The sequence below is a fragment of the Tursiops truncatus genome, chromosome 11 (assembly GCF_011762595.2).
Source record: "Tursiops truncatus isolate mTurTru1 chromosome 11, mTurTru1.mat.Y, whole genome shotgun sequence".
Taxonomy (NCBI): Eukaryota; Metazoa; Chordata; class Mammalia; order Artiodactyla; family Delphinidae; genus Tursiops; species Tursiops truncatus.
In genome coordinates, this window is record NC_047044.1 from 96,653,542 (window position 1) to 96,679,416 (window position 25,875).

General features: G+C 49.6%; 2 protein-coding genes across 5 annotated transcripts in view; both read left to right on the top strand.

Moving 5' to 3' along the window:
- VWF (von Willebrand factor) overlaps positions 1-15,529 on the top strand; it is a 137,189-nt gene extending 121,660 nt beyond the window's left edge. For both annotated transcript variants that reach the window (XM_033867156.2, XM_073789125.1), the window contains 8 exons: positions 1,910-2,090; positions 3,037-3,077; positions 3,550-3,666; positions 7,559-7,657; positions 8,349-8,477; positions 9,007-9,046; positions 14,693-14,790; positions 15,245-15,529. In XM_033867156.2, the coding sequence (XP_033723047.1) occupies positions 1,910-2,090; positions 3,037-3,077; positions 3,550-3,666; positions 7,559-7,657; positions 8,349-8,477; positions 9,007-9,046; positions 14,693-14,790; positions 15,245-15,433 (894 nt within the window). In that variant the 3' untranslated portion in view covers positions 15,434-15,529. The remainder of the gene's footprint in view (positions 1-1,909; positions 2,091-3,036; positions 3,078-3,549; positions 3,667-7,558; positions 7,658-8,348; positions 8,478-9,006; positions 9,047-14,692; positions 14,791-15,244) is intronic.
- A 145-nt stretch (positions 15,530-15,674) lies between these two features.
- ANO2 (anoctamin 2) overlaps positions 15,675-25,875 on the top strand; it is a 339,121-nt gene continuing 328,920 nt past the window's right edge. For 2 of the 3 annotated variants that reach the window (XM_033867161.1, XM_033867163.1), the window contains exon 1: positions 23,224-23,266. In XM_033867161.1, the coding sequence (XP_033723052.1) occupies positions 23,239-23,266 (28 nt within the window). In that variant the 5' untranslated portion in view covers positions 23,224-23,238. Of the gene's footprint in view, positions 17,322-18,201; positions 19,064-23,223; positions 23,267-25,875 lie in introns of those variants that run through there. The other variant, XM_033867162.2, reaches the window with a different exon arrangement.

Consider the following 25,875-nt stretch of genomic DNA (forward strand, 5'->3'; position numbering starts at 1 on the left):
AGCTCTGGCTTAGCCCCTGGGCGTGTTGGCAGCCCCCGTCTCTCCACCCTTGTCTTCTCCTGCCCAGCCCCCACCCCCAGATCCCCTCCCCTGACACAGAGCAGGGTCGCTTCTCCTTCGTGGCCCAGAGGCGCTCACTTTGACTCTGGGCTCATAAAGCCATTTTCTGAAGCACAGAGGATCCCTCCCCGGGAGTCAGTCGTAGCCCACATGCTAGGATGCTACCAGTCCTTTAACTCTGATGGATAAGGATGAAGTGGACGGGTGCTAAGCCCTGGAATCCTCAGGACGTGGATGCTGGGAGGGGGTGAGGTGCACCTAGGGACCTTCCCCTTCTGAGTCCTCCAGCGAGACCAAAACGCACTCTGTTTAGAAGGAGGGCAAAGGGTTACCTGTCCTGCCCTGAACGTGCTCACCTGCTCACCTCCTACCCTGGCCCACCAGTCTCCTCCTCCTTGGTGGTGACAGACTGAGTTTCCCACAAGGGTTCCCACCTCCCTCTTCTAATTCTGGTTACCTGTGGATTTCCCTGCTGTGTCCCTTTCTCCATGCTTTTAACCTCTTTTTTCCCCAATCCATCCTAGGATCAGGCTGGCTTTGCACCTCCTCCCCAGGGCCAGAGGCTACTCCATCCTGGTTGGGGTTGACAGCTGGTCCCTTTTTTTTTTTTTTTTTGCGGTACGCGGGCCTCTCACTGTTGTGGCCTCTCCCATTGCGGAGCACAGGCTCCAGACGCGCAGGCTCAGCGGCCATGGCTCACGGGCCCAGCCACTCCGCGGCATGTGGGATCTTCCCGGACCGGGGCACGAACCCGTGTCCCCTGCATCGGCAGGCGGACTCTCAACCACTGCGCCACCAGGGAAGCCCTGCTGGTCCCTTTGAGGCTCAGCATCCTCTTCACCGCTCCCTCCCGCCCCCCACCCGCCTCTGGTCTCTCATCTGCCTCCAGGGCTCCCTCAGCCCTGACCCGCATCAGTGTCCACAAAAGAGTTTCCCTTCTCAATTCAAGTCTCCATCTTACCTACAAGACTTGCGTGTCCGCAGTTGCTCTGGGGGGCCCAGCAGGTGTGGTAGGGACAGGTCCTCTTGATGCGCCCAAAGCTTGGCGGGTACGTGGTCGGAGTGGGGCGTGGCCCGCAGCGGGGAGCTTTGGTCGGGGGGAGTCAGAGGGGGGTCAGGAGAGAGGCCGCAGTGTGTGGTACTTTCTGCTTCTCTTCTGGAAAGAGAAGAGAGGCAGCAGGGGCCAAGAGACGTGGCTGGGCCTGGAGTGGGCAGGCCGGGTGCCCCCGCTTGCGTGTCTGGGAGCTGGACCACACAGACCGTGCTCATGGTCACGTGTTGTCCGGGCAGAACCTCCGCAGGGACTTTCTGAACCATGTTCTGGACACTCAGTGGTCCTTGACTGTGGTGCCCTTGGGGACAGGCCGCCTGTGTGCAGCCTGGGAGCTCAGGGCAGATTTCAGAGCCAAGGGTCAGACACCGGCATCCCCGGCTCTCACCGGCTCCCTGTACCAGAGGGAAGCAGCACGAGGTTGGGTGCTGGGCTGAGTTTCCCTCCACATCTCCCCTCCACTGTCTCCCCATGCAGCCGTTCCTGGACACTCAGCTCCCAGCCGAGCCCAGGGTGGAGGGAGCATCCTTAGGTGTCCCCAGGTGCTTCCTCCGGTGGCTCAAGACTCTGTCTTGGGAGCACACGGGGCTCTGAGCTAGGATCTTGGTCAGGGTGACTCTGACCCAGACTCACTGAAGGACCCGGATGAGCTGTCCCTCCCTCTGTGCACCTCACCCTGTGGGCAGGGCTTGGCCCTTGAGCCGGGCTCACCTCCAGGACCCACACCAGCTCCTGAGGGGGCCGCCCACTCCCAGCGGGACCTTGGCCCCCTGACCAACTTGGGTGCTCCGACCACAGGTTGGCTCTCACTGGGCCTCTCCCGAGGACCCCTGCCTCATCTACGAGTGTGTCCGAGTCAAGGAGGAGGTCTTCGTGCAACAGAGGAATGTCTCCTGCCCCCAACTGGACGTCCCCACTTGCCCCTCGGGCTTCCAGCTGAGCTGTCAGACCTCGGACTGTTGCCCCACCTGTCACTGCGGTAAGATGTGCTACCAAGCCCGCCTTCAAGCCTCTCTCTCCTCTAAGGCCCCCGAATCCTTGCCTTTTGAGCAGCTCAGGGAAACGGGGAGGATCAAATCTCTCCATTCGTTGCTAACACTTCGGGGAGAGAGCAAGTAAGATGAGGGAAATGGGACAATTTCCTGAGGGTTGTCACTGTGTCAGCGCTGGTTTTGTACCCTGTCTCATGTCATCCTTATGACAGTCCCATGAGGTGGGTACCATTATACCTCCCTTTGCTCTTGTGAGTTAGTGAGTGGTAGAACTGGGCTTGGACCCAGGCTTCTCTAATTCTAGAGACTTCTCAATCATTCGGCTGGAAAAGGTATTCCGACTGCCCATCCCCTAACCCCACCAACCAACCAACCAACCACATAAACAAACCAATCAACCAACCAGTCAACCAACTAACCAACAAACCACACAATCAACCAACCAACCAACCAAATAAACCAACCAAGCAACCAACTAACCCACCCACCAGCCAACCAACCAACCAGCCAAACAACCGACGGCAGCAGCAGCAGCAGCGAACAGCTCTCGCCACCCCATCCTGAGCTCTGTGTGTGATTTTATCTCGGCGCTTAAAGTTTCCGGAGTAGAATGTCTTTCTTTGACAAGCCCAAACATCCTCCCACTCACCCCTTGGGTGTGAATCACTTAAACAAGTGCCCTCCTCTCGACGACTCCAGGGACCTTCTCCCTGCGGGCTGGGTGGTGGGCAGCAGGTAGCTGCCCTTCCTCAGCAGGTCTGGGGCCACTGTGGCCACGTGGGCTCCAGCAGGAGGACCCACAGCGCCTGGCGCTGGGTGGGGAGAAGGACCGGCAGGTGGAGCAGGGAGGCCCAGCCTGGGAGGAGCAGCTGGGTCGTGGGCCTTCACCAGCTGTGCTCCACACACTCATGCCCTGTACCTGTCTCTCCCCAGAGCCTGTGCAGGCCTGTGTGCTCAACGGCACCATCATCGGGGTGAGCTGCCGCCTTCTCCTCCAGGGCGCCTGGGGGGCAGGGATGGGGTGCTGTGGGAAGGGTGTCATTCTAAAGTGCAAGTGAAAGGAGCCAGGGGGGCCTGCCCCACCCACACTTTCCTTTCCTCCAGGGCTTCCCAGGCATCCTGGAGTGGCCCGCCTTCTAGCGCTCACATCCCGGCCCCAGGCACTCGAGCGTTTCTTCTGTGCATGCTTCAATCTGCCCCTCTCCCTCTGCCCCAGCTCCCTCTCTGCTGGGAAAGCCCTCACTCTTACCATGCCATCCTTGAGGTGGGGTGGGGAAGGGAGGGAGCAGACCTCTCGGGACAGGAGGAGAATCAGGGTGATGGATCCTGGCAGCTTTGGGCAGCCGGGCCCCCATGCCCAAGGCAGACGGCTCACGGGACTGAGGGCAGTGGAGGGTCGGGCGTTCCGGGTGCCAGGAGGCCTGACCCTGGTCCCTTTGGTTCCAGCCCGGGAGGAGTCTGATGGTTGACCTGTGTACCACCTGCCTCTGCACCGTCCAGGCGGGGGTCATCTCCGGATTCAAGCTGGAGTGCAGGCAGACCACCTGCGAGGACTGCCCGCTGGTGAGAGAGGCTCATGGAGGCCTGGGGGTGGACTGGGTACTTGTGGGACCCAAGCAATGGGACCTCACCGGGCTCGTTAAATAAAAGCTTTCGTGATTTTCTGATTATGGACATATTTGACAACGGTAAGGAAGAGAATAAAAGTCACCTACCCAAATTGCATTTCTCAGATATAATTATAATTTAGTTTTGGAAATTTAAACATTTTCTTCCTGTATTTGCAAGGCTTGTGATACCATATTTACAATTCCGTATTCTTTTTAAGCAACATACTACTGTTCTTTGAAAACATTAAAAATTAGTCAACAAATATTTATCAGTGACTAGTCAGTCCACAGTTATTTATCAGACACTTGCTATGTGCGGGGTTCTATGCAACATTCTTTGAAGGGGCTCTGCCTCAGCATATACTTTTATTATTGGACATCGCGTTTTAATAGTTCACCCTGCCAGGTCACGATGACTGTGTTTGCTCAGAACACCTCTGAGGGTGGGTTCTGGGAAGTGGAATCATCATTTCTAGTTGGGTAGAGGAAAGCGTGCACTTCACTATTCTCATCGTGACTCTTAGCCCCACCTCGCAGAGCTGGACCCAACGCTCTGGAGGATGCCTTGCTTTCCTCCGCAAACTGCCTTCTGCATTTGGGGCTCCTGCTGTCTTAGAAACTAGGGTTGGTCAGATGAGTTTCTTGTGAGCTAGATGCACAGAATACAGTCATTGCTCTTTCAGATGGTGGGGCAGCGGGCGGCGGGTTCTGGGCGGGGTCGGGGAGGAGTGGCGCGGCACAGCGGCCAGAGGGGAGGGGTGACGCGTGGGTTAGGGACAAGGTTAGGACAAGCTGCTGGTGGTCGGCGCTCTTGAGGTCGGGGAGTGTTCTGCACCTGTGCCCTTCCTGGCGCTGGCACCGTGTGAAGCTCCAAGCAGGGGCTTAATAGCATATTTACGAGGGGAGTGAAGGGGTCCGTAGGAGACACAGCAACTTCTGATAGAATGGCTCAAGGAGAACATTCCCGCCTCAATTAGAAAGAAGCCAGTGAAGTACGCCTTTTTGCTTTTTTTAAATTTAAAATCCCAGTTGTTTCAGGGTTTCGGATGCAGGCGTGTGTGTGTGTGTGTGTGTGTGTGTGTGTGTGTGTGTGTGTGTGTGTGTGTGTGTGAGATAACTCCCCTGCATACATCTGGGCTTGAATATGGGATGGAATGATGCTGTCTGGAGTCTTTGGCATCCCTTTAACTGGATGTCCATGGAACTACAGTGGATGCAGGAAGCGGTCCACGCTAAGCTGTCCTGAAGGAGAGAGTTCTGGGGAGGGGGGGGGGGGGGGGACGAGCCCACTAACTCTCTACCTGCGCCCTCTGGTGGTCAGAGGGTGGCACGGCCACTTCCTCTGCGTCCATAGAAATCCAGCTTTAGAATCCAGTCCAGACTTAGGTTTCTAAATATTTTTAAATTCACGGCCCCTTTTGGTCTGTGTACTCCTCCTCCTCACCTCCAAAATTCCGCTGTCTCCCCAGGGATCTCCTCCCTCTTGAGATCCCTGAGATTAGCCCTGCTGTGTATCTCTCAGCCTTTGCTGAGCTGTGCCTCAGATGCCCCCATTCTAGCTCAGCTTACCTGGTCTTGTCACATTCCTCTGCCATGAAGGGCCTCCGTGTGGCCTCCTGCAGGTGGGGAGCTGTGGTGGGTCAAGCGTAGGCTGGTCTGTGTCTGTTTGAACTGCCGATGTCAGATGGAACTCTTAGCATCATCAGAGACGTGGGGCCTGTGTCTCCTTCAGGGGAGACGACGCTTATACCTAAAAGGAGCCCAGAAGCCGGTCTGTGCTGCTGGGTGGTAGAGACAAAGGAAGGCTTGAGGAAGAGAGGTGACACTGACCAGGAACCTTGAGAAGGCCTCCCAGAGGAGCATGACCATGGGCTGACCTTGAGCGATGACCCCCCAGGAGGGGGCACAGGGACAGACTGGCATTTAAGCAAGAGTTAGAAAAGGGCAGCGGGGAGATAAGACTGGGGTCCTTGAGCAGCCGATGTAGTTTATGAAAAGGGCCGGGAGACACCTGTGAGGAGAGTTTGGGGGGCATCGCTGGACAGGGGGAGCAGGGCTAGTTGGCTGCTCAGACCTGAGTGAGTGAGCCTGTGGCTGGCTGGGCACCCGGCGGCTCCTGATTGGGTGCTCCGGCAGAAGTCTGGTCAGCACGGCCCTCCGTGTCCGTCTGGCAGCTGTGCGGTGCGTACCCCGCCAGCAGGGCTCAGACAGGCCTGTCACCAGTGCAGCTGTGTTCTTGCCTTGCGGGGTCCGTTCTCTCTGTTGCGTCCTTCCATTGGTTTCTGCCGTGTTCCCTGTCCTCCCGTCCCTCTTCCCCCGGTCCCACAGCACCTCTGAAATCATCGCCCTTTCTCTCACCTTCCGCCCTCCTCCACTTTCTCCTGTCCCTTCTTCTCCCACAGAGCCTACCACCTTTCCCTGTTCTTGGCTTCACCGTGCCCTCTGCCTCTCTGGGGTGTGGAGTGTGCGTCCACCGCCCCATCCCTTCACTTTGCAGACCCCTCCTCCATTTGTCCCCCACCCCTCACTTCTCTTGTAAAGATTTTGGGCACGTTCTTCTCCTTGGGCCTGCTGAGTGGAGGGCATTTCCTAGTGTCTTCTTCTAACACTCACTAAAAAATGCCCCAATCCACGCTCCCGTGAAATCGTGCCTGATTTACGCCTCATTTTATTTCCTCTTTCTGACTGCAACCGCTCACATACATTCATGATGTTTTTCCCATCTCTTTCTTCCTCTCCCATCCACCTCGGTCCACACCTGCCAGGAACTGTGCGTTTTTGAAAACACAGTTGAAGCTCACCGGTGAAACGTGACCTGATGGCCTCAAATGTCAGCAGTGTCCTTTGAGTGTGTGTGTGGCCTGGGCTCTCTCTCTGCGGCTTCCCTGATGAGTTCAGTGGATGCGCATAGACTCCTAACCTCCCCAGCTGGTTATGAGCTGTCAGTCGGAGTGCAGTGAGCAAGGGAGCAGTGTGAGAGGACCAGGTGTTCTGTCCGGGGCTCCAAACCTACCTGCTAGAGATTCATAGTAGAAAAACCTCAGGACCCCAAGGAATGAATCTCTAAGTCATTACTAAATGTAGCAAAATGAAAAAAAGAATGACACCATAGCTGGTCTTCACAGAACTAAATTTATTCTTTTTAACACCCCTACCTTCACCCCATATGAGGAGCCAGCTTGTCCGTGTTCTGGGACCGAGCCAGCATGGGCACCTGTTACTTGTTCTCACTGCCCCTTGCTGCAGCAGGGACCCTAATAAAGCATTGCCTGAAAAAACCAACCAACCAACCAAACAAAACCAAAAAAAAAACTTTTCTAGATTTAGTTCTTTTTTTTTTTTTGTGGCATGGTGGGGAGAGTTAAAAGAGCTTTAATTTTAACGCAGTGACGAGACAGCTGATGATCACTTTTTGGCTTTGTTAACATGGTTTAAAATACTTCGCAGAATATAAAGTTGGCCACCCTATGTTGTCTCCCAGATTGGGGGGGCGTTTTTGTGAAACAGTGAAATCCGTCTTCTGGGAAGCTGCTGGATTGGCAGGAACAGAGGTAGGAAGACAGTTACTACCGTGACAGAGTCCAGCGGTGGGTGATGATTTCTTGGATCAGGTGATGACAGAGGACCCTGGCACGACAAGCTGTGGATGAGCTCAAGATGCAGTTTTTGGCAAGATCTGGTGATGAGGGGGCAGGGGGGATAAGAAAAAGAGAGAACACAAGGATAACCCCCAGATTTCTAGTTTGAACAGCTGCTTAATGAAACCATTTACCATTTGGCCTACTTTCGATCGGGATCTTAGGGGGAGGTTTAAACTAAGGCTGCTTTTTCTCCTGGTTACACAGGGTTACGAGGAAGAGAAGATGCAGGGCCAGTGCTGCGGGAGATGCCTGCCTATGGCTTGCACCATTCAGCTACGAGGGGGACAGATCATGATGCTGAAGGTGTGTGTGGGCAACTTAAACTCAGGGGTCTCCCTACGACCACCGTCTGGTTTCCTATTTGGGGATATTTTCTTCAAGGAAGAGGGACTGAGTTTGGGTCAATATTGACTTCCTTTTGTACCTAGTTCTGATTTCATGAGGGAAAGATGGGTAACCTTTAGGAAGTACAGAATTCTCTCTTAGATTTGGCTAATTTGTCACTCTCTGTGACAGAAGTTGGTGTAGGGCCCCGTGACTGGGAGTGAGTTGATCTTTAAGATTTTCTCCAGCCTTGATGGTCTATGAGACTGGCCAGGCAATCAGGGTGACACAGACTGGGCTCTATGAAAGCCAGAGTGGGCTGGTGGGGCTGGCAGGGGGCGCCTGGCTCACCTCTAGTTCAGCTACTGATGGGCCAGGGCCAGTTTCCCTTTGCTGTGTCTTAATTCTTTAAGCTGTTAAGTGGTCAGTAGAGTTAGGGATGCCCTACATTTATGCAGCCCCATTCCCAGTTAACAAGCCGTAAAACTGGACTCCACCTCCGTTCTGGGTTCTGGGTGTGGAGACTTTGCACACACTGCCTCGGTCTTGTTCTAAGGTCCCCTACCTTGTCTCAACAACTCCAAGGAGTCAAGGTCATGGCTTGAAGTGGCTTTGGACCCCAAACACCGTCTTCAGATTTGCTCTGGCCACCTCCCCTCTTTCCTTCCAGCGCGACGAGACTCTCCAGGATGGCTGTGACAGTCACTTCTGCAGGGTCAACAAGAGAGGCGAGCTCATCTGGGAGAAGAGGGTCACGAGCTGCCCGCCCTTCGATGGACACAAGTGTCTGGCCGAGGGAGTGAGTAGCTGGGGCTCAGGCCCTGCTTTCCTCTTGACTGTCTCCATCTTCGACTCTCAGAAGAGGGTTCTTCTGAACAGTGGTCCAGCTCTGCTGTTGGACACGTGATTCCCAGTGTCCAAGGAGAACCCTGACCTAGTTTAAAAATCAACGAAATTACAAAATCAAAGCCTGATGCAGGGACAAAACTCTCTCAACTGTACCATATGCTTTAAGAAAACACCTTCCTTTGAGGGAGACTGGATCTGTGATCCTTGATTGGGATGGTGAGAGAGCAAACTGATTTCCAGCCTCCCCTGGGAATGATGATCCTGGTGACTCAGCTGGAAGGGAATTCAGAATAATCAGAATCATTTCGGCCTGGCCAGGTGGGGTGGTCAGTCTATTCACATCTGTGATGGGAAAACCCATTCATTTCTGGGGACTGAAGCTCAGGACTGTGAGTCCAGAGGAGGACTTGGCCTGGAGTGCCTGAAAGTGTCCACTATGTACTATTTGTGCCTAATCTGGGACTTTGCTGTTTTCTTAGGGGAAAATCATGAAAATTCCAGGCACATGCTGTGACACATGTAAGTACCTTACCAATAGCTTGTCCCTTGAAATCCATCAGGAGAAGTCCAGGGACTGTTCTTTGCGATGAACTTTCTTCTAGAAAGATATTGCAGTCACTGTGTTCAATTCTGCAGGGCACTTCCACCCCACCCTGCGTGTCCTTGGACTGCCCCCTGCTCAAGCCCCCTTTCAAGATGCCTGTGAGGCACACTCTTCCTCCTTCCTTCCAAACTCCTGGCAGTCACTAGCCTCTTACCTGCCTTTCCCCTTGCAGAGCCTTGGGTTGGTCATAGTAGTCCTATCATGAGAGAATGTCTTCCCTCTGCCACCAGAACTCCTGAAGACAGGCACCTTGATTCATGATCTCGACAGAGCGGACATTCAGTATGCCTCTAATCTTTGGGTGTCGTGCAGCTCTCCCAGAGAGAAAGGGAAACCAGCAGCTGGCTGTGGGGCTGCAGTGAACACAGCCTTCTCGAGGGTTTATGAGGCTGGTCTCAGTTTTATTAACCTCGTCTGCTTCACTCTCAGCTCCTCTTGACCTTGCAGTTGTGTTGTACTGGTTGGTCCCAATAGTTACGGCTGCAGCTTTGGAGACGGAGCTCAAGCCTGCCCACCAGACAGCATCTCACCACATGTTCTTGCGTTCTTGTTTCCATGAGCACAAGTACCTTTCAGAATCCCAGTGTTAGTGCTGTATTCTCTGAATGTAGAATTACTTGCCTGGACTAATATTCTTTGTCTTTTAGTTTAGTTAGTTTTGGGGTTCACGGGCCCATGTTCCCATGTTTATTTTTGGGTAGAGAAAGGAAGAGTAAAAACACGAATATCTTCAGCGTTCAGTCATTCATTCTTTTCTTGACGGTTCACTCTGACAGTCCCTGTAGTTGCTGTAACCAAGTTGCAGATTGCGGAAAACACACTCTGAAAGCATCTTTTTCTATGGTTCTTGTCTGCATGGTTGAAGAATGTGGTCAGGAAACCATCAGAGGAGATGCATTCTCTCTAGGCGTGCTGCACATGGAATTGCGCCGAGGCTGTTATCTTCAAAACTAGCAGCGAGGCCAAAAGGGGCCTGTGTTGGTCTGTGCTTTCAAGAGGTGGGGACCTTCCATAAGGAAAAGAAGCCAGGCTCAGGGATTTAAATCTACAGCAAAAGAATATAGTGTGTTGGGCTCAATGTGTTTTCCTTTTTCACCCTCTTAATGTGGTTGGCAGCCTTTCACTTTAAAATGACATTATTTGGGAGCTGGGAGCCCAACTATTAGGTGGCTAAAGTTGATTTAGATTTGGAGCCATCCAGGAATGGAAAACTCCCAGTGTTGGGACGGGCAATAATGAGGTGGCATTAAATCTTAGATCATCAGTGGGCCAAGGAGAGGTTCAGATCTGAATGCTTTTAACCCCTGTACATAAGGAGACCCATGCTAGCGACCCAGAGGTAGCTATACCCAAAGGGAAGATTCCATAAGGGCTCCTACGATCAGCTCCCACAGAGACAATGACATTTGCAGGGATGGATAGAGATTAATTGTATTTCTTAGTTACCTCATTGCCCGTCAGCTTCTGGATATTGTTATAAGCGCAGGAGGATTGCTCTGATCATTATGGTTTTTATCTTATTATTTTTGACATCTTTATTGGAATACAGTTGCTTTACAATGTTGTGTTAGTTTCTGCTGTATAACAAAGTGAATCAGCTATACGTATACATATATCCCCATATCCCCTCCCTCTTGCGTCTCCCTCCCACCCTCCCTTTCCCAGCCCTCTAGGTGGTCACAAAGCACCGAACTGATCTCCCTGTGCTATGCTGCTGCTTCCCACTAGCTATCTATTTTACATTTAGTAGTGTATATATGTCAACACTACTCTCTCACTTCGTCCCAGATTAGCCTTTCCCCTCCCCGTGTCCTCAAGTCCATTCTCTACGTCTGCATCTTTATTCCTGTCCTGCCCCTATGTTCATCAGAACCTTTTTTCTTTTTTTTAGATTCTCTCTCTCTATATATGTGTTAGCATACAGTATTTGTTTTTCTATTTCTGACTGACTTCACTCTGTATGACAGACTCTAGGTCCATCCACCTCATTACAAATAACTCAATTTTGTTTCTTTTTATGGCTGAGTAATATTCCATTGTATATATATGTGCCACATCTTCTCTATCCATTCATCTGTAGATGGACACTTAGGTTGCTTCCATGTCCTGGCTATTGTAAATAGTGCTGCAGTGAACATTGTGGTACATGACTCTTTTTGAATTATGGTTTTCTCAGGGTATATGCCCAGTAGTGGGATTGCTGGGTCATATGGTAGTTCTATTTTTACTTTTTTAAGGAACCTCCATACTGTTCTCCATAGTGGCTGTATCAATTTACATTCCCACCAACAGTGCAAGAGGGTTCCCTTTTCTCCACACCCTCTCCAGCATTTGTTGTTGTAGATTTTCTGATGATGCCCATTCTAACAAGTGTGAGGTGATACCTCATTGTAGTTTTGATTTTCATTTCTCTAATAATTAGTGATGTTGAGCAGCTTTTCATGTGCTTCTTGGCCATCTGTATATCTTCTTTGGAGAAATGTCTATTTAGGTCTTCTGCCCATTTTTGGATTGGGTTGTTTGTTTTTTTGATATTGAGCTGCATGAGCTGCTTGTAAATTTTGGAGATTAATCCTTTGTCAGTTGCTTCCTTTGCAAATATTTTCTCCCATTCTGAGAGTTGTCTTTTTGTCTTGTTTATGGTTTCCTTTGTTGTGCAAAAGCTTTTACGTTTCATTAGGTTCCAGTTGTTTATTTTTGCTTTTATTTCCATTTCTCTAGGAGGTGGGTCAAAAAGGACCTTGCTGTGATTTATATCGTAGAGTGTTCTGCCTATGCTTTCCTCTAAGAGTTTTATAGTGTCTGGCCTTACATTTAGGTGTTTAATCCATTTTGAGTTTATTTTTGTGTATGGTGTTAGGAAGTGTTCTAATTTCATTCTTTTACATGTAGCTGTCCAGTTCTCCCAGCACCACTTATTGAAGAGAGGCTGTCTTTTCTCCATTGCATATTCTTTCCTCCTTTATCAAAGATAAGGTGACCATGTGTGTATGGGTTTATCTCTGGGATTTCCATTTTGTTCCATCGATCTATATTTCTGTTCTTATGCCAGTACCATACTGTCTTGATTACTGTAGCTTTGTAGTATAGTCTGAAGTCCAGGAGCCTGATTCCTCCAGCTCCGTTTTTCGTTCTCAAGATTGCTTTGGCTACTCGGGGTCTTTTGTGTTTCCATACAAATTGTGAAATTTTTTGTTCTAGTTCTGTGCAAAAGGCTATTGGTAGTTTGATAGGGATTGCATTGAATCTGTAGATTGCTTTGGGTAGTATAGTCATTTTCACAATGTTGATTCTTCCAGTCGAAGAACATGATATATCTCTCCATCTGTTTGTATTGTCTTTAATTTTTTTCATCAGTGTCTCATAGATTTCTGCATATAGGTCTTTTGTCTCCTTAGGTAGGTTTATTCCTAGGTATTTTATTCTTTTTGTTGCAATGGTAAATGGGAGTGTTGCCTTAATTTCTGTTTCAGATTTTTCATCGTTAGTGTATAGGAATGCAAACCCTAGTGTGTAGGGTTTGTCATACATGGCCTTTATTATGTTGAGGTAGGTTCCCTCTATGCCTACTTTCTGGAGAGTTTTTATCATAATTGGGTGTTGAATTTTGTCGAAAGCTTTTTCTGCGTCTATTGAGATTATCATATGGTTTTTATCCTTCGATTTGTTAATATGGTGCATCACATTGATTGATTTGAGTATATTAAAGAATCCTTGCATTCCTGGGATAAACCCCACTTGGTCATGGTGTATGATCCTTTTAATATGCTGTTGGATTCTGTTTGCTAGTATTTTGTTGAGGATTTTTGCATCTATGTTCATCAGTGATATTGGCCTGTAGTTTCCTTTTTTTGTGATATCTTTGTCTGGTTTTGGTATCAGGGTGATGGTGGCCTCGTAGAATGAGTTTGGGAGTGTTCCTCCCTCTGCTATATTTCAGAAGATTTTAAGAAGGACAGGTGTTAGCTCTTCTCTAAATGTATGATAGTATTCGCCTGTGAAGCCATCTGGTCCTGGGCTTTTGTTTGTTGGAAGATTTTTAATCACAGTTTCAATTTTAGTGCTTGTGACTGGGCTGTTCATATTTTCTGTTTCTTCCTGGTTCAGTCTTGGAAGGTTGTGCTTTTCTAAGAATTTGTCCATTTCTTCCAGGTTGTCCATTTTATTGGCGTATAGTTGCTTGCAGTAATCTCTTATGATCCTTTGTATTTCTGCACTGTCAGTTGTTACTTCTCCTTTTTCATTTCTAATTCTGTTGATTTGAATCTTCTCCCTTTTTTTCTTGATGAGTCTGGCTAATAATTTATCAATTTTGTTTATCTTCTCAAAGAACCAGCTTTTAGTTTTATTGATCTTTGCTAATGTTTCCTTCATTTCCTTTTCATTTATTTCTGATCTGATTTTTTTTTTTTTTTAAATTTTTGGCTGTGTGCGGTCTTTGTTGCTGTACACGGGCTTTCTCTAGTTGTGGCGAGCGGGGGCTACTCTTCATTGCGGTGCGCAGGGTTCTCATTGCAGTGGCTTCTCTTTTTATGGAGCACAGGCTCTAGGTGCACGGGCTTCAGTAGTTGTGGCATGGGTTTAGTTGCTCCACGGCATGTGGGATCTTCCCAGACCAGGGCTTGAACCCATGTCCCCTGCATTGGCAGGCGGATTCTTAACCACTGTGCCACCAGGGAAGCCCTCTGATCAGATTTTTGCGATCTTTCCTTCAGCTAACTTTGGGGGGGGGTGGTTTTGTTCCTCTTTCTCTAATTGCTTTAGGTGTAAGGTTAGCTTGTTTATTTGAGTTGTTTCTTATTTCTTGAGGTAGGATTGTATTGCTATAAACTTCCCTCTTAGAACTGCTTTTGCTGCATCCCATAGGTTTTGGTTCATCGTGTTTTCAACGTCATTTGTTTCTAGGTATTTTTTGATTTCCTCTTTGGTTTCTTCAGTGAGTTCTTGGTTATTTAGTATAACGTATTATTTAGCCTCCATGTGTTTGTATTTTCTACAGTTTTTTTTTCCTGTAATTGGTATCTAGTCTCATAGCGTTGTGGTTGGAAAAGATACTTGATCCGATTTCAATTTTCTTAAATTTACCAACGCTTGATTTGTGACTCAAGATATGATCTATCCTGGAGAATGTTCCATGAGCGCTTGAGAAGAAAGTGTATTCTGTTGTTTTCGGATGGAATGTCCTATAAATATCAATTATGTCCAGCTTGTTTAATGTGTCATTTAAAGCTTGTGTTTCCTTATTTATTCATCATGGTTTTTAGAGTCTACAATTACATAAAAGTAAGTCCTATCCATTGACATCACCAAAGCACAGTGAATCTACGCTCCTCCTGCAATTAAAATTGTGCCATTAAGTGAGTTAAACCCAGCGATAACTATATCTCTGAATATGAAGGGCCAGGAGAAGCTGAGGGGAACCAGGACCACTGACTTGCCTTCCCCATGGCTGGCTTTGGTGGTCCGGTTACTGTGAAATTGACCTATTTCCAGTAAATGAGGGAACTGGGCTGGAGAGTGTTGTGTGGAAGAACAGGTCCCATCTCTCACCTGTCCTGTAGGTGAGGAGCCCGAGTGCAAGGACATCACTGCCAAGCTGCAGTACGTCAAAGTGGGAGACTGTCTGTCTGAAGAGCAAGTGGACATTCACTACTGCGAGGTAAGGGGTCCTCGGTTAGGAGGGGCAGGTTCTTTGTTTGGTCACGTCTCTTTAGTTACAGAGTCGAAGGATCTGGGAAATTCACAGGGGGGAGAAGTGAAAGGAACTGGGAGCTTTTAAAATTTTTTTAAAAAGCCTATGTTTTATTGAAGTAAATGGGAACTTTTGACCCTAGAAGAAAAAAACCGAGCAATGATTCAACACGTCCTCTGAAGAGAATGGAGAGTTGCTTAATGGAAGATGGGAGTTGGGTGTGACAGTTCCGTTAGGACAGGCCTTTCAGACCTCCCGAGAGCTCTTTTACACGTTGTTTGGCTGTCCCGTGTTTCTCCGGGCAAGGCCAGACCTTCTTGATGGGAGGAGGGCAGGTGGAGGAAGTGGGCTGCCCCAGAGCCCTCCCCACCCTGGCACTCTGCACCGCCCGCAACGGCCGCCTCTCTCTGCCCTGCCGTAGGGAAGATGCACCAGCAAAGCCCTGTACTCCATCGACACAGAGGACGTGCAGGACCAGTGCGCCTGCTGCGCGCCCACACGCACAGAGCCCATGCAGGTGCCCCTGCGCTGCGCCAACGGCTCCGTCATCCACCACGTGGTCCTCAACGCCATGCAGTGCAAGTGCTCCCCCAGGAAGTGCCGCCAGTGACACCCGTCACCACCCGCTTGGCAACCCCTGCTTGGCGCATGCGTGCTCCGCTCCCGGGCTTCCCCGGGCCCACAATAAAGGCCAACCTGTCATCTTGCCAAAGGCTCATGGTTCATCTAGGCTGAGATGGCTGTTGTAGGCTGGGCTGGAGCTCTGAGGCTGGTGCCGAAGGGGGTGGGGGGTAGGGGAGCACAGGCTCCATCTGGAAACACTTGAGCCCCGGGGTCTGCGGGAGGCACCGCCCACGTCGGGGAGAAAGTGGCAGCTCAGCGTCCACGGGGAGGGAAGGGGAAAGTGAGCGCCAGGCCTCCTTGGAAACAGCCCAGTGGCTGAAGGAGAAGGGATTTGCTCTGGAACACTGGGGTCTCCAGTCTCTGAATCCAGGGGCTTCTGGGCAGAGCAGAGGAGTCCCTAGAGCCAGGCTCCTGCCAGGCTCTGGCCAGTGTGGCTGACTTGATGGGGAAGGGGCCCCAGTGGGTGTGCAAGCGGTTCTCTGAGCCCTCAGCTGAGCCAGTGCCTGTGTTCCTCAGTCGCCCCCGTGGGAGGGTGAGAGGCTGGGGGCTGGGGGGCTGGAAACGCGGTGCTGGGCATGTGCGGGAACGTGGTCCCTCGCGGCACAGGCGTGGCCGTGGCCGGGGACCCCCAGACTCGGAGGCGGCCCAGGTTCCACCCATGGCCTTCGCCGGACTGTGTGGCCTCAGCAAGCCCCTTAGCGGTTTTCAGACTTAGTTTCCTCAACTGGAACCAGGAACGTCAGTCTCACTCACTCGGCTGGGAGGGTCAAATAAGCCAGAAAGTCCGGGAGTAACTATGAATTGCTCTCTAATAACGGAAAAAGTGACCAGAAGAAAAACGGGGAAATCAAGCTTCAAAGGGAAACCCTAAGTGTCCCTACCGTCAGTGGCAGAGCATTGAGGATTTCCTTTGTTCTGAGGGGTGAGGGAGCTGAGTTCCTTTGGGGCTGGATGCTGGAGGCCAAGGCCTTGCCCACTCCAGGATCCTTTAGTGGATAGAAGAGGTGTAGGTAACTCCAGACCTCACCGGGTCCCCAAATCACTAACCACTGCTGTCACTCTCAAGGAGAGATCACCTTTCTTAGACTTTTATGAAAAAAGCTTACATGTATATGCTGGCAAGATGGCAGAAACTCTAGGTGGGGAGAGCACACCCATGAGAATAAAGCAACTGTCTTGGCTATGAGACAGGAATTTGATGGAAGATTGACTTTCATGCTGGATCCTCCTAGCCCAGGAGAGACTCAACTCATTGAACATACTGGACCACGGAGCTGGAAAGGATTTAGACATCTCATCCACTGCCCTCTCCTGCCCCTTTGCAGCGGATGAAAGCAGCTCAGAGAACTTGAGTAACTTGCCAAAGGTCACACAGCTGCTGGGTGGCAGGGTCAGGTTCAGAACCCAAGTACCTGGACACCTGGGCAGGAACTCCGGAGCCGGTGCATCAGAGCCGCACGTCCCTGGTGCTGACAGATTCGGCCCTGTTCTCACAGGAACCAGTGACGGCTGCATTTCTAGGTCTTTCTGCTTCTGTCACTGCTGGGGAAGAACCTCCAGGGAAGATACATTAAAGGCAAATGGCATGGGTTGTGTTGAGTCGTTTTGGTGGGGAGTTTAGCCGGGTAGAGGGAAGGAAGAATGGATAGAAGTTTTATGTAACTGCTCAATAATTCCAAGGCTGTCATCCTCCATCCATCACCCCACCTCCAACTTTGAGTGCCTCTATGGTCTCTGTAGGAAACCAGATCCAGGGCCAGAGAATTACCTGTCTCCCTTCTGACTGATGGCCTAATGCTCCACCTGGGGACCAGACGCCATTGGATGCATCGCCACAGAGGAACTCAGCAGGGAGTCTGCCTCTCCAGCAGAAGGTGTCAGTTTTCCAACTGCCTCCGTAGCCTGAGTTCCCCTCATATTTACTGATAGTACAGTTCACTGCCAAGAAAAAAGCTGAGTCAGAAAAATTGCATATTTTGATTTAAAAAAAAATGCAGGAAGTAGGGTAAAAAGGAGAAACTGGTAGTGGGGGTATGAGCCAGGAGCTGTCCCCATTCTGCATGTGTTCCAGGGTGGGTCTGCCTCTGGTCTCAGGCACTCTCTTTTTTGTCACCCTTAGACCAGATGGGACAGTCCCCAAAGTGAGAGTCTTAGGGGGAGTCTCAAGGGAGGAGTATGCAGGGACCAAGGGACTAAAACAGTGCGGGAGGGAGAGAAGAGAGGGAATGGATAAGGAACCACCATGGTGGAAAGGTTTCCAATCCTCCTGGCATTGAAAACATGTAGAGAAGGTTCCCAGAAGTGAATGGAGAAGGGTGTTGTCTCAAGCAGCCAGGAACCAAGTGTTAGAGCACAGGCTCTGGAGCAGGCAAGTCCTCAGAGGCACGGTGCCTGACCGTTTACACTGCAGTCTCCTGATCTGTGAAATGGGCACACAGGCAGTAATTCCCTCACAGATTTGTTACTAGAATTAGATAATTCCTCTGGGGGAGGCTCTGAGAAGGATGCTGAGGGCGAGGAAGTCCACATCCACGTCAGCCGTGGTTACTCCTGGTGCCCAGGATACAGCCCAGGTTGGCACACACTGCTTTTGGTTTTCCTTCTGCTCAGCCCCTGACTCCCCTTTACTGCCTCAGTTTCCTTATCTATAAAGTGGGGAGCAGTCCCCACCAGCCCACCTTATCAGCATAGGAGATAGGAAAGTCATTCAGAGCCTACTTGACATATAATGTTATAATACCTTTTCATTTTCAGGGTCCCTGGTATTAATGCACTTGTTTCGCTTGGGGGCGTCTTGGAATTGTAGATTCCATCATCCAGAATGGCCCTTTGGAGGTCTTCTCTTCCATCCCCCTGCCCATGGCTAGATGTCAAAGCCATTCCGGAGAGATGGAACTCTTTTTCCTGGAATGGAGCTTCCACCATCTACCTCCTCAGCTGGTCCCAGCGTCTCCCTGGGAAGCTTTGCTAAAACCCCTTGCCTCCCCAAGCCCCTCCCCTTGCCTCTTGCAGCCCCTCTTCCTGTCCCTGGGGCACAATTCCTCCACTCCTGCGCCTTTTAATCTAGAGAAAGTTGGGGACATCTGGTGGCGGGTAGAGTGCAGGCAGGCGTGCGGGGGAGCCTCCCACCCCTACCCAGGCGATAAGGGCCAGGGCGGCGGGAAGCAGGCTTCCCGGGCGGAATTGGAAGCTAATCAGCCAGGCTGTTCACGAGATAATCCGGCTGAATGCTCACACCCGAACCAGGTTAGCAGGCAGCTCCCCGGGTGGGGAGAGCAGCGGTCTTGGTCTTACTGTCTCGCCCCTCAGCTTCATTAACCGGAGCGTGTCCCGGACTCAGCCGGTCCACGGGAACGCCCTCCTTTCTCCACGTGGCACGACCAGCGCCGGTGCGCCTAGGGTGCAGCTCCGGGGAGGCCTGGTAGCCGCTGGCGAGGGATGGGGGAGGAGGCAGCGGCAGCAGGCTGGGGCGGGCACGTCCAGACGGAGCTGAGCTGCGATGGAATTAGTCCCGCGACTGAATAAGCCAGAGCAGACGCCAGAGCAGCCCCAGCAGCGGGGCAGTCCCGGTTTCCTGCCCTGCGCGCCCGCACCATGGCCACCCCCGGGCTGAGCGGTGAGTCCCCCCTGCCGGGGACCCTGGTCCTGACAAGTTGTAGAAGGCAGAGGGGCTGGGAGTGAAGGACATGGCCTCTTACCCCTTGGGATTCGTGACCCCAAGTGAACCTGGAATGGTGGTTCCAGAGCTGATCCTTTTCTCCCAGGATGGGGAAGGCGAGGGATGCCCGAGCACTTTCCTGGACACTCATTTCCGATCAAGGGGAGAAGAGGTAGGACAAGAGGCAGGAAATTGGTGCAGTGGCTTTTTGGTGATGAATTACCAATTCCTATCTCTTTATCTTCTTGTTAAGTCGGGGGTGTTCAGTTCAGTGCATCTGAATGGTAAGCAAACACCCAGAGTTTAATCTGCTGAGGAGAGAGGTTCAGATTCACCCCCTGCAATTTGACTTTGGCATTCCTGGAGCAGCTTCACAGTTTCAGGAAGTCTCCTCCAGCCCTTATCCAAACCCACCCCCAGGAAGGACATTTACACCTCGGGGTGCAGGGAAACACAGGCGTGACCTTCCTGGGGACTTTTTTTTTTAGAGGAAAAGCAAATTGAGGCAGCGTTTAGGGGGGCAGGATGTGATACTGCTGCACCTCCAAATGATACTGAGTAGAAAGACATGTTTGGCAGGGTTGACCTTGCTTGGAAAGGGATTTTGTTGGGTGTCTTGTTTCTGGTGGCTCGTGGGAGAGGCGTGGAGTGGCGGGGGCAGGGTGCCCACCTCATTGGCATGAACGGTGGGCAGAAGGGACTGGAAGGTAGGCATCAGGCACAGTCCCGAGACTTTGTGAGCAGGTGTGGAGAGGACACCCCGGACCATGTGGATGCTGGTCCGGGGACCGTGTGGATGCAGGTCCGGGATAGAAGTTCCCACTGAGCAAGGTTAGGTCTCTGCCCCAAGGCAGGTGACAGGTGAGGGAAGATCTTAGACAAGGTAGGGCGCTTGTGGAGGATGACGAGACTCCGGGTCCCTGCACGTGCCTGGGCTTTGTGCTTGGGACCGGACATTAGAGCCCCGCCTCAGCTGCTGGGTGTCCAGGGCCCAATCTCCCCCTCACTGTGTCCTGTCATGCACCATCATTTTGGGAGCCAAGGACCTGAGACGGTCCTTTCGGGGCACCTGCATCGCTCTCTGGGTTGCCTCTACGTGGGTCCTGGGCCTCTTTGCTGGCTGATGGAGAAAGCTGTGTGAGGAGTGGGGATGGGTTCCAAACACCAGCCTCAGGTTCTGTCCAGTTTCTTTCCGCCCCTTCCCTGCCCTCTTCCACTACAGGGCACAGCTAGGGGGCCAGAGGCACCGGGTTCTAAAGTGGAGCTTGCCTTTCATTTTCTTTAATGAGGACCTGATTCCTAGAGCACACAGAGAACAGAAACTTGACCACTAGAGATGAGAATCTTGCCTCTAGCTACAAAGTAGAATCGGTCTCTATTTGTATGCAGATGGTTGGGGAGAAGGAGTTTAAACAGAGATTGCATTCAAGGAAAGAACCGGCCATGTGGACACCTGGAGAATGACCTAGCAAAGGCAGTAGTGGCGAAAGACCCCATGGCAGCAATGTGCTTGGGCTGTCCAAAAAATAGGGGGGAAGCCCAGTGCCTGGAGGGAGAGGGAGAGGGTGAGAGTGAACCAGATCACGCGGAGTCTTGGGACTCAGGCCGTATGTTTTTGACTTTTCAAAGAGAAAGGGAAGAGTAACATTTATCAAGCATCATCTGTATACCAGACATCGTGCTTTGCTTCCCCCAAAATATGGGGGTCAGTGTTAAGTCCATTTCATTGACGAGGAACCTGAGGTTCAGAGAGGTTAAGAAATATGTCTGTTACATTGTGTTAACTACCGAGTCATCAGAGAAGGATAAAGTTGGAATTCAGTTTCATTTCCCACCACCTCACCTTGTTGCTTTTGTTCTGTTCTCAAGAAGCCATTAGAAGGGAGTGTAGATACCAACAAAGAGGGGTGGTTGAGAAATGTGGGTGGAACTGGGGCTTTTAGGGAGACACTAATTTTGCAAGGCTGGTAGGTGATGCTGTGGTCATAATCCAGGCAAGGCTTGCCTTGACACGACTTCCAATCTGGGATCATCATGGTTAACTTACTTAGTGGGGTCAAGCCCAGGAAGGCAGGTTGTCATCACCAAACTCCTAAGGCAATGTGCCACTGTGATCTCCACCGGGGACATGACTTAATGAGCACGGGTTATCTGAGTTCCACATCTGTGGCTCACAGGCACGTGGGAGAGACTGACCCACTGGGGGCAGAGGACTTGCCCAGTGTCTGATGTGCTCTAGCAGACCTGGCTCACGATCATTTCAATGGATCTGCACACCATGCACCTGTGCTTGCAGCTCACAGCAGTTCAGAGCACACCTGCCGAGCCAGGTACTACACTCAGTGCTGGAGCTACAAGGATCAACAAGGGCACACAGTGGCCTGTCAGGATTCTGGGGGCCCTAAGTTGATCCTAGTAGTGTAGCAACCACGTCCACTGTTGTTGGACATGAGAATGAGGAACCAGGATCAAACCTGGGCTTGTTTAGACCAAACCGAAGAAATTAGCCCCGTCCATACTTCAGGCATTTCAAGATGTACTAGAGGTCTTTCTTAGGCTCCTTCTGACAACCCTGCCCTTCCTCCGGAAACTCTTAAGGAAATAATTTATAAGTCTGTCTGGCTGACAGCTCTCCATCTAGGTTAACTTGTGCTGAAACTACGAAAGGATGGCAATTCTCACAAGGATCCAGGGTCAGGTCCTGCCTCTGTGTAGCAAACACAGGTATAAAGCACCCTTGCATCTTCTGACTGGCCCACTGACCAAGGGATAATTCCCACTTTCTAGCCTATTGTTCATCATTAACTAATTAAAATAGCTTAAAAACTAAAAAGTAATGATACAAGCCCATTGTGAAAAAAAATTAAATGCAAATAAATAAAATACCTGTTTTTAATATTTTGGTAATTATTCTTCACCCTAACTCCTTTTTAATCCATTTTTATTCTTGCCTATATCAGTAATTATTTCTATTATTTATTAATCTTCAAACAAATTACAAAAAAGGAAAACCTAGATGCAATAAAACTTAAATCAAAGATAAATGAGCAAATGCCAAATAATGAAAGATTAGGAACATATTATTATAGCACCAAAACCTAGAGAAGAAGAGGTCCTGTAGTTGAGTGAAAACTTACCTATGAGCCTCCTGACAGGCAGAACAGAAAAGAGATAGTAAGTCCCGTGGGTCTCATTGCCTAAGAAAAGGAGATTCGTTCATCAACATTAAAGTTTAAGAAGAATGGCACAGTGGTATTTGTGTGACATATAAGACACTGCCTAGCATAATGGGCTGTAGTTTCATTAATAGCTTTTCAGAAAGAGTATTATTTTTCATGTGGGCATTTATTGTATTGTTTCTGATTTTTTTTTTAAAAGAGGCGTTTCTGTTTTACTCTTTTCTCGTCCCTTCTATTCCATTATATTGAAAAAAAATGCTGTTTTCAAACCATTATATAACCAACTATTGGGTTAAGCTTCTAATTTGAAAAGTTGTGGCTTCAGCAGATAGAAAACTTAGAGGCTAATGGTCCATTCTGACCAATGGCTCACAATCTCTTTTCCTCGCCTGTGTAAGAAAGTGATGTACTCTTCCATCAGGTGCAGTACTTTTAATTGATTTCTTTATATTTATTTTGGCTGCACTGGATCTTAGTTGTGGCACGTGGACTTCTTAGTTGTGGAACGCAGGGTCTAGTTCGCCGGCCAGGGGTCGAACCCGGGCCCCCTGCATTGGGAGCTTGGAGTCTTACCCACTGGACCACCAGGAAGTCCCAGGAGTAATTCTTATCCAAGTTTCTATCTGTTGTCATTTCCCTTCATTGTGAAGAACATGCTTTAGCATTTTTTTAAATTTTATTTTATATTGGAGTATAATTGATTTACTCCAAATTTTATTTTATATTGGAATATAATTGAGTATAATGTTGTATTATACTGTATGTATTATACAGTTTAATGACAAATCATTAAACTGTATAATACTGGTGACAAATCCTCTCAACTTTCTTACCCACCCAAGACTCCAGAATTCCATACCACAAAGCACGGAAGAGATGATTGGCCAGAAATCCCTCTCTGCTCATCTTTCCAGCAGCTCAATTTTTTATCCACCCTTTCCTCGAGCACCTACTATGTGCCAGGCTGCAGTAAGGATCAAAGGTGATATCCAGTCCCTACCTTTGAGAATCTCTCCCTGCATGGGGTGTACAGGTGTGAGGGGGTTGTCCAGTCTGTCAAGTTGGGGGAAGTTTGAGCAAGGTTGTGAAGCACAGGTATTTGACGTGGATGGTATCTCCCTGGGCTGAATTACTGCACTTGTAAGTGGAGTTACTTAATGAAGGGTACTGTATTAGGGTACTGCTCTGCTCTATTTATTATTATTCACATTGATAATGAAGGGCACTCTATTAAGGTAATGCTCGGATAACTGCTCTAACGGGCAGACTAAAGAATAAGGAGGAAAACACAGCAAGAGTTTACTTCCTGTTAAAGGGATAGGCCTGGGCGGATAAACAAGTTGGTGGGGTGACTCTTTTCCAGGAAGCTTTTCAGGGACCCGGGGTGACAGAGGCTCCTCCAGCTTCCACTATGACTTCCGAGGTGGCCCTGAGAATTGCCGCTCCAGTTATCTGAGCCGGGGAAAGAGCGTGGAGGGGCACGCAGAAGCAGGCCTGGAAGGTTTCTATGGGCCAGGCCTAGAAATAGCACATATCACTCTTCTCACATTCCTCTGGCCGGAATTCAGTCCCGTGGCCACATCTAGTTACAAGGGAGGGAGGCTAGGAAATGTGGTCTAGCTGTGTGTTCAGGGAGAAGAGGAAGACATGGATGTTGGTAAGCAGCTTGTAGTCTCTGTCATAGGGGCCTATCAGAAATGGTAAGTTTGGTGTGGTATAGTCACACTTACCATGCTGTATGAAAGTTACAGATTTAGACATTTGTCTCCCCAAGTAGGCTCTGAGATCTTCAAGTTTCAGCACCCAGGACAGGACAGGGTATGTGGTGAATGCTTATTAAATGGTTTGTGAATGCACGAATGAATGAATGAGTGAGTGGTGAGCTGGTGTGACAGTAGCTGACCAAAAGATTCTGCTGCTTCTTTATTGTCTTTTTAAAAAATTGAAGTCTAGTTGATTTACACTGTTGTGTTAGATTCAGGTGTACAGCAGAGTGATTCAGGTGTACATATATATATTCTTTTTTGTATCCTTTTCCATTATGGTTTATCACAGGACACTGAATATAGTTCCCTGTATTGTACAGTAGGACCGTGTTGTTTATCTATTTTATATATAGAAGTTTGTATCTGCTAATCCAAAACCCCTCCCCCACCCGCTTTCCCCTTTGGTAACCATAAGTTTGTTTTCTATGTCTGTGTGTCTGTTTCTGTTTTGTAAATAAGTTCATTTATATCATTTTAAAAGATTCTACATATAAGTGATATCATATCATATTTGTCTTTCTCTGTCTGACTTCACTTAGTATGATAATCTCTAGGTCCATCCATGTTGCTGTAGATGGCATTGTTTTCTTTTTTATGGCTGAGTAATATTCCAGTGTGTGTGTGTGTGTGTGTGTGTGTGTGTGTGTGTGTGTGTGTGTGTGTATGTTTACCACATCTTTATCCATTCACTGTTGATGGACCTTTAGGTTGCTTCCATGTCTTGGCTATTGTAAATAGTGCTGCTGTGAACACTGGGATGCATGTATCTTTTCAAATTATAGTTTGAATTTTAGTTTGAATAATTTGAATTCAAATTATTCTGTTAGTGATTCTATAGACCAATGGTCTCAACCCTGGTGGTGCAATAGAATGCCCCAGGCAAATAAGTCCAGATCTCGAGGTGGAACCAGGCATCAACCTTTTAACTTTCCTAGGTGATTCAATGTGTACCCAAGGTTGAGAACTGCTCTCTGTGTCCATTTGTCCTCGCTTTTACTGATCGCTGGACCCTAGTATTTTAAGTCTGGCTTCGCATGGCGGGCTCCTCCCACCCTCCCCACAGAGTAGCTCCTGGGGGCTTCTGTTTATCCCTTTCCAGAACTTCTTCTCCTAGTTCTGTCCTTTGGAATGTGGTGACTGTAACGTCACTGATAGTCAAATAAAGACACATGTGGTCTTAAGTGAGAGCAATCTGTATTTGGCTAGGACAGCAGCCTAGCAGAGGTGAAGTTATGAGACGTTAAAAAATGTGTCTCCGCCTTCCCTGGTGGCGCAGTGGTTGGGAGTCCGCCTGCCGATGCAGGGGACACGGGTTCGTGCCCCGGTCTGGGAGGATCCCACATGCCGCGGAGCGGCTGGGCCCGTGAGCCATGGCCGCTGAGCCTGCGCGTCCGGGGCCTGTGCTCCGCAACGGGAGAGGCCACAACGGTGAGAGGCCCGCGTACTGCAAAAAAATAAATAAATAAATGAAAATGTGTCTCCCAAGTGTTTCCACCACTAGTTATTACAGGATCTCCAATCCCCCTTAAAGCCCCACCCAGTAATTATGGGAGACCCTAGGGGGTGTCTCAAGTGTTTTCATGAACAGTTCTTCAAGATTCTACATGGTGTTATCTCAAAGGATGCTTGCTGTCGAGGCTTCCCTTTTCCAAAGCTATGGGGAAACACTTGCCCAACTCCCAAAGCTGATTACGTGCCAGTCCCCCTGTTTAGGGCTAAGGATTCAGTGGTGAACAGGACAGGCACGATTCCTGTCCTCAAGGAGAGTACAGTCTACCAGGTGAAGGTTTGTCTCCATGATATGAATTTACTCATATCTGTTAAC